The 8,781-nt window shown below is 35.2% G+C and overlaps 1 protein-coding gene and 1 long non-coding RNA gene across 2 annotated transcripts; one reads left to right on the top strand and one right to left on the bottom strand.

The window, feature by feature from the left end:
* Positions 1-1,332: 1,332 nt before the first annotated feature.
* On the bottom strand, positions 1,333-3,239 carry LOC142618988 (uncharacterized). Its single transcript, XM_075792063.1, has 2 exons — positions 3,087-3,239; positions 1,333-2,017 (listed from the first exon to the last, which is right to left on the bottom strand). The coding sequence occupies exon 2, from the start codon at positions 1,972-1,974 to the stop codon at positions 1,507-1,509; it is 468 nt and encodes a 155-aa protein (XP_075648178.1). The 5' UTR covers positions 1,975-2,017; positions 3,087-3,239; the 3' UTR covers positions 1,333-1,506.
* Positions 3,240-4,012: 773 nt separating this feature from the next.
* LOC142618204 (uncharacterized) lies at positions 4,013-8,315 on the top strand. The gene is made up of 3 exons (XR_012841212.1): positions 4,013-4,084; positions 7,257-7,504; positions 7,688-8,315. It is a non-coding gene; the product is annotated as an uncharacterized LOC142618204 (long non-coding RNA).
* Positions 8,316-8,781: the final 466 nt, after the last annotated feature.

Below are 8,781 nucleotides of genomic sequence, written 5' to 3'. Positions count from 1 at the left end.
TTTTCTTCTTCTTTTTTCCCTTCTGATCTAGATTTATTGGCACTCAAAGGAACATCCTTTGAAACATGTGTCTTGGGAGTTCTTTTTTTGGAGAAGACATCACTATTCTTTTTGTTTGTTTTAACTTGTCTTCAGATTTCTCACAAACTTTATGCTTTTCGGGCTATTATTACTTTTAAAGATGTGGGATGATCACACTACAATATTGGCGTCTTGGCACATCTTAGTTTCACTATTTGATGCTAGTGATAGACATGTTTCCCATGTGAAAATAGAGGGGTGACACAACAGCTAGTAACCGTTGAAGACCATTAGCATTGGAAAGATGCCTATAAATATAGCAACACACATACCTATCCCATTGACAGAAAACCTTGATACTACTAGCTCTGCAAATGCTATGAATCTCACCTTAGTTCTCACAATTCCAGATAAGCAATTAAACAGCCTATATATTGTATATGAGATTACAATGCTTCGTATCATCCTTCGTCCCACAACTAACTCTTGTAACCAAGAAGAAAAATAAATTAAGGAGAAAAAAGGGGCTTGGCCAGTGGCTAGGTGATCTTGATCCCCCCCGCCTTCCCTGGCTGGTCCCTACACCAAGCTAATTACTATAAAGCTCAACTCATTTACATCAAACTGAAAAGCCTTCATTTAAATTTTCATACACCTTACAACCCAGACCTAATCAGCCTCTACTATCATCTCAAACAATTAAAAGCCATAAAACCCCAATGGCCAAAGCATCCACCATACTGCACAAATTATCACCCAAATAACTGCAGTAGAAGTATCTCACAGATGTAGGTGTTCTCGAATCATGTAAAGGTAGTACTACCAGAGGTATAAAAGCTTGGTTCAGAACATGCCTTGGATTATACGTGGATTATACGTGGCCAGACCACAGAACAATGCCTTAAATGTCTGTACATGATATAGCAAAATAAATTCTACTGAGGGGCCCTGTCAAGTAAATGACTATCTCATCAAATTCAAATTTTAAACAAGCATTATCGGATCAAGGATACTCATAAGAACCATACTTCCTAAACAACCACATGACATTACAATCCATGTTAAAATATGCTGGCATACTGGATAATCTGTATTGACCACCAAAAGATAACAAGCAAGCCAAAAAACATACTAGCAAAGAGTGCTCCTGATTTTCTGTGTTCCAACATTGACTTTGCTTCACAGCAGAACTATTCAGATAACATACATCAATTTAACCAAACTTTTGATCACACACACGCACACACAGAGAGATTCCTGAATTTAAGTGTAAAAATCATGAAGCGGAAACATAGGACAAGAGAAGATCAGTAGAAGGAAAATAAAAGTCAGGAAACTAAAATAAAAATATATCAGAAATCAAGAATATGATAAGATTGGTTAGGCAAAATGTATCTAGTTACATATACTGAACATGTAATGACAAACATTTACAAAACTGAATATGATTTGTCAATACAATAACAAATGCTTTACAAGGTATTGTCAACTGGCAAGCTTAAAAGCATCAATGAAGAGGCCATAAGTGAAACCCATCTTGAAATTGTTGAGAAGAGCAAGCGGGAATGTTACCTTTGGCCGGCTGTAATAGAATTTTGTCGCATACTCTGTGAGGAGAACACATACAACTGCAGCAATAACATCATTTACTCCTAAAGCTCCAAAAGACAGAGAGATTGTCTGTGCAACATAAAAGCCACCCAACAAAGAAATCCCCCCAAAGAGAGCTCTTCGAGAAGGACTTCGAAAATAATTCCTTGAAAGCTCTGGCACGACTCTGATAATGTCAACTAGTCTTCGAGGCCCTCCATTCTCTTGTACAGCCTGGATACGAGGAAGCCCGGGTGAGTATCTCAAGTTAAACGTTCCATATTTCCCACACGAAACTCTGGTTTGAGGACTTGACCCAAATTTAATTAGGCCTATAGAATCTAGACTCATAGAGTGCACCATTATAGTTCCACACTTCCACTATCAACCGCGACAACAAGAACACCTATCCAATTTGATTAGAGAAGAATAAAATCTGTTAACAAAGACAAAAGTCTAATACAGAAAATTTATTGCGGAAGAAGTAATAAAATATTCCAATATGATTATTAAACTGTGCCTTGATTTCCAAAATTTTCAAAAAGGAAAATTTGTCTCATCATTGCATAACTTCAAACCCACCCTCCACCTTACTCTTACAAAGGAAATGTTTCATTTGAGCTGGAGGTGAGTAGCTATGCATAACTTCACAGCATGTAAACATGTTCTTAAATACAGTTGTAATATGTAAGTATGTAACACAAGAATGCAAAACTGCAAAAAACTTGGACTTTGCCATTCATATGTAAATACTTCACCAACCCCACATACATATCCTCTGGACACCCTATGAAAATCACATTTCAGTTACTCTCAAAACAGAAAACCATCATGTCATGACTCGAAAGCACTAGCAGCATCTACACTATTCTCCCAAAAAAACAATACAAGTTACAATTGGGGCTCCTTGTAGTAACTTATATAGCCCAGATTGGCCTAGTAAACAGCCCAGATATCACACATCAAATTCAACCAGTAACATATCTCGGTTAACAAGCAAAATGTGCAGTTTTGGTAACATCAAGAGTCCTTGACTGTTACTGTCAGATATCCTAACTCATCAAGTTGACCCAACAAACAAAGAAACAACAAAAAGATTGGTTTTTGAGTATAATACACAATTCTGCTCCATCCAACATCAAAAGGGGTACAGAGTACAGAACCATAAATACTAAATAGGCACATCTAATAAACCAAGCACATTATTCACCATAGTTTCCAAACCCATTTCAGTCATTGTGTTAGCTTGGTTATATAAACAAGTCCATCTCAAATCAAACCCTTTTGATTTGAGTATTGGAAAAAAAATTAAAATTAAAAAAGACTCTTTTTCAATTAAGTAAAACATGTAAATGAATAAACAAATAATCAAAATCCCAGTACTGAGAAGCTACTACTGAACTAATATTTGCAAAGGAAAATGAACTAAATACAACTAAAATTGAAGAGAGAAAAAATGAACCAACAAAAAAAACCTGAATAAAAGGAAGGTGATAAGATAAGCTATGGTTTGAAATGCAGAGGCTTAGGTGACTCCATTTTTCTTCAATGAGAGAACGATGTGCGCGGATGGGAGGCGTGTGTGAATGTGCTCTCACTCACTGCTCTCTCACTCTCAAATGTGTCGTTTTGAACATTTGGAGTCTCATCAAAACGCTGCGTTTGTGACCAATAATCCTTTTTTTTTTGGATGAAGTCAATGTCCAATTTAGATTTTTTTTTTTTTTTTTTTCTAAGTAATTTCCAACTTAGATGACCTGTAGTTGTAGGTCTTTTTTTCCTTTTTCTTTTCTGGATTTTAGTTTAAGAAATTTTATTGATATACATGAAGCAATTTACATCAATTACGAGAGCAGTAAAGAAGGATAGAGAAAAAACCTCCTACCAAACAATCCTCTAAAATTTCTTACCATAAAAAGCGAACATATGAGCCACCTTAATTACAAAGTTACATTAATTATCAAAAAAATAATAAAGTTACATTAAGCGTACATTTGGATAGCAGAAAAACTTCTACGTTTTTAGTGTTTTGCTTACTTTTGAGCTGGAGGTGGGTTCATTTTCACTATTTATGGGGTCATTCACAAGAAACAAAAAATGTAACTTATTTTGCCCAAAATGCACTGTTTAGCAATAGTAATATTTTGAAATATTAAGCTTTCTCTTCAATCCTGCGACACATATCTTGCAAGATCTCCATTCTTCAATTCTGATAGCCTGACCTCCTCATCAATGCCCCAACTTCTTCCTCTTTAATGCTCTTAAATTTTACATCTACCTACCAACTACCCAAATTTATGCTTCACATCTGATACGCAAACTATGTTCTTCCTTTATTCGGACAAACCCACCAACAGCCACTCTTTTCTTCCATTATTCGGACAAACTCTTACCGGTGATTTTCTTGGCTGTGAGAGAAAATCAACCACAAAGTTGATGCCACCACTGTAAGGGAGAGATGCTGATGTTGTCGGTGAGTTATATTTAAATTTTTTATATTCTGATTTGTTGATGTTTTTTTTCCCTTTTGTTGGGTGTGGCTAAATTTTGCATTAACAAAATTTCAATGGAATTGTGTGGGTTTATTTGTGGGTTTTGTATTTTTGTGTGACTTATCTGTTAGTTTCTCTCTATTTCATTTAGTTCTGTGGGTTTATCTTTTTGTCTTTGTTTGTATTTGGATTGTGTGGGTTTCATTTGGATTTTTCTTTGTGGGCATGTATCCATCGGTAAACTGTGGTGAACTGAGTTGCTTTAATTTTGTAAAGATATTTTCGGAGATTTTATGTTTTTTACATTTCAAGTGGCTCTAAATGCAATAAACTATTTGATGAAATGCCTCTATGAGCTATCTATTATTGGCAATGTCCTCAGCCTTATCTTCTTTTAACCCCAATGTGATACATGGTAGCCCCCACACCAACTTGTTGTTCGTGTTGATTTTCTATCATGTTTGTCTGATAATATATAACATGTAATTACTTATAAACAATTTCATGCAATTGATATGTGAAAGGGACTAGCTAATCCATTTACACAGGTAACGAAAGAATTGTTTAGTTCTTGTATGACCGAACTTTGCACAAATGCATAATCTTGCATTCTTAGAATAGCTACACAATATGCATGATGCTAAGTAGTGGTTTGGGGAAAAAAATTTATAATTTGAAGTATGTTTCGTTCGCAGTTTACTTGAGGCTTAATCATCAGTCATCACAGGGGCATTAGATTCTTCACCAGATAATAGCTAGGAATAGGCTTTTTGCAAATAAAGAATTGTTGACACCTCATTTCGCAACCTGCATTTAACCTCACTTGAAGGGTAAAAATGTAATTTTGCCTTGAAAATATGCATCTTGATTTTAGTCATTAGATCCTTAATCTTATTTCACCAAAATGATCTTGATATTGTAACGATCAAATTGATTGGTCATAAGCCCTAATCAAACCACCAGATTTAAAGTTATCATCAAATCAAGTTTTAATGACTGAGATGCACTATTACAAATTGAGTCCGACCATGTGTGATTATGAACAATTGATTTCAATTGGTTATATGTATAATCAATTTGAGATCAATGATGTGTCATAATTTGATTGGTTAGGACTACATTTTATAGTAGGGTTGCACACACCTAATTAACTAGATAATTAAACATTAATTATTCAATGAGTAATTTGTGCAATTATCTTTTAATTAAAGTAAATTTGGAATCAATTAAGTCTAAAATGGGAGTGATTGGAGCCATTTAATGTTAATTGAGAGCTAATTTGGGACCTATTAATGTTAATTGTGCTGAAACAATTTTCTAATAAATGACCTCTGCTCACTATTTCATCGATATCTCTCAGAATATTTTGAAACTATGAATGAGGTTAATTTTCCTAGAAACTAGACATCCGGGGCTTCAATTTGAGCACAAGAATGAGACAATTTCGATTAGAATCGAGTCAGTTATGATTTTTCGAAGTTGGCTCTATAGGCTGTTACAGCAACTGCGGGAAAACCGAATTTTGGCTTACTCCCCACTCCTACAAATCTTTACATTTAATACTCCATATTTCCCCCAATGCTAAAATAAGGTCTAGGTTCATGATTCTTTGTCAACCCTCATTAATGGCCTTTCATTCATATTTCCTCCATCACTACTATATAAACCTCCAATTTCCTTCGTTCCGAAGAAAACACAAAAATTCCATCTCTTCTCCTCTCTTGAGTTCTAGGAAGTTAAGTAGTCTTGTCATATCTTGGTCTTCTTGAGACTCAAGGTATTAGATGAGACTCACTTTTCCTCTCCTAACTCTTCTTTTCCTCCACTCTTAGAACCTCCCTCAAAAGTCTCCTCATCCACCATATGGATATTGCATGAAGGTATAATCCATTTCCCTAACTTGTTTTTTTTGTATTGTTATGATAAGAATTTAGGATTAAAGCATGATAGTAATTATTTGAATTCTCTTGAATATGTTTGAATGTTCTTAAATGTTTTTATGTGTTCTTCATATGTTCTTGGTTGTTCATTACATGTTCATGCATAAACACTAGTTTTGATCTTAAATCCACATAAAAAATATGAAAAACATGTTTATTTCATAATTCTTTCAAATCCTTGAATCTAGGATATCACCATCCACACACATTCACTAGAATTTATTTTCAAATCCAAATGCAATGCTTAATAAATTGAATTAGGGTTTATCACATGCACACACATTAAATTCAACATGCAAATTGATTGATAACATATTGGATGATGTGATATGAATGTTGGCCACCATAGTCTAGAAGACCGGTTTCACCGGGCAAGGTGGGTGCCTAACACCTTCCCACCTTGTAACATAGCCTCCAAACTTAGATCAAGGGTTAGTCGATCAAATGCTTATCCATGTAATTTTCAATTTTTAGATTATAACTAGGAAACAAAGTCATGTACTTTATCTTAGATTGTATTTAGGACCAAAGCCATGTAATTTTCCTATGATCAATGTAAATTCAATTGAAAATTAATAAAATGAGGAATTTTTCAATTTTGGTTTTCTTATTTTTCCAATGATTAAATAAGTGGCGACTCCATTGTAAAACCCTTAATCTAAAGGGGAAAATATAGCTAGTCGAACCTCTATTTTGAGAGGCAATAACACGACTCCACCCATTCACGTGGGTTTGGTCCAACACACTCTATAAAACGGGCCGAGGGCGCAATCTCTTACAAGAATTGGGTAGTTGGATTTAGAGAAACTGTTATAGAAACAACTCCTCTACCTCTACAAAAACAGTTACACAGTCCTCACAACATCCAAAAACAATTTCACACATCAGCAGGAACAGCTCCATAGTAGGTAACTCTCCATGATGATCTTAACAAGTACACAATTATAACTTTATAAAATTGTTACTCTTGTTTGTTGCATGTCTTTATGTACACAATGTTTATCTTTCCTTAAGAGGCTTATGTACACACTATTATTTAGGGGCTGTTATTTAAATGAATGTGCAATAATAAAAATTTACCCACAACGATGGTGGTCTAATTAGGAAGGGTTAATGGAACATGACTTGGAAGGTATTTGTGTTTTATACCAGTATTTTTTTTAGCATATGAATTATACAAAAGGATGCTTATGAGTATTGAATTTCTTTGTAGCCAAAATGGTTAAGGGAAAATCGAAGGATGCTGAATGAAAAGATGAGCGAATAGAGTGAAAAGATCCAATAGAACTAAAAGCCTTTTGTGATTTGTGTGCTACTCAAGTCCTAGCAAGCAATAGGAGCGAAGGATCTTTGAAAAAGGAAGGGTATGATGAAGTGATAAAGCAGTTGAATGAAATGAACAAAGTGGTGACTCACCTGCAAGTTAAAAACAAATAGGATCATCTAAGAAGCCAATGGAAGGTATGAAAGTAGCTTTTTGAGCATGAGACTGGGTTGGGTTATGATCCTGACACTAGGAAGATTGATGCAAGTGATAAATGGTGGGAAAGAAAGCTTAATATTAGTTTACTTTAAAGAATTTTGACAACCTTGATTTTCTACAACTAAGAAGTAGTACCATAACTATTGTTTGTGAACATGTAGGAATGTTCGAAAGCAAAACCATTTTGTAAAAAGGTTTGCCAAATGCTACTTCTATGGAAATCATATTTGAATGCACGGTTGCAACGGGAAAACATGCATGCACCCCAAGTGGTCAAATACCAAATGAAAGTACCAAAGGTTCTAGGGACTCCTCTGATAGCAAAGAATTTGTTGACCCCCAATGTCAGTCCCCTGTGGATGTTGACCCAATGGATGTTGAATGCCCATTATTGTTGAGAGCAAGACCGGAAATGAATAAGGAAAAAGGCTTACCAAGAAATGCTCAACTCTTCAAATGAATTCACAAGATGCGTGGTAAAAAGTGTTCAGTTGCGCAAGAAATGTCCGACTCTTTGAAAAGCATGACAGATGTCATCATTGAAAGTAAAAGTGTAAGTAGTCCTGCACCATTTACTTCCACACCAACTATTGAGGTTCAAGTAGTTATGGACATGGTGTTGAGTCTTCTTGGGGTGCAATCGAATGATCGCCTCCATATGTTCAGCTTTATATTTTTCATGGAAAATCAAAATACGATGCACATGTTTGCAGCAAATAGGCATGATAAAATGCTCTAGTTGATGTGGCTAGAGAAACAATACGAAAAAAAGTATAATCTTTGGTGAAGGAAAGGGGATTGTATTAAAAGGGTTGATTGGAATGGTGTTGTAGTAAGAGTTTCTCTATGTTGCTATTGCTTTTTTTTCTTTTTTCTTTTTTGGCAAAAGCTATGCTTAAAATTGGTGGGTATGGAACTATTGGGTGTAGGGAATTAACACGAAATTCTCAAACCTATGAGAAACAAAAAATAGAAAAAACACATGTCAAAGAAAAATAATCACACGCATAAGACAGTATTTACGTGGTTCGGCAATTTGCCTACGTCCACGGAGTTGCAGGGATTTCACTATTATCAAGGGAAAATACAAGGTACGGTCGTACAGTTTTTTTTTCACTCTCTCAAAAACAACAACCAAACCCTAATCACCAAAACAGCAATTTTTATATCCTGCGCACAAGATTCACAATAAGCTACGGCTTGGGCCTATCGGCCTAAGCTTCCGCTCTATGGACTAAGCCTCAGAAAATCTCCC

The sequence above is a fragment of the Castanea sativa genome, chromosome 12 (genome assembly GCF_040712315.1).
Source record: "Castanea sativa cultivar Marrone di Chiusa Pesio chromosome 12, ASM4071231v1".
Lineage (NCBI taxonomy): Eukaryota > Viridiplantae > Streptophyta > Magnoliopsida > Fagales > Fagaceae > Castanea > Castanea sativa.
Note: the sequence above shows the minus strand (reverse complement) of the source record. Positions and strands in the feature narration are given on the sequence as shown.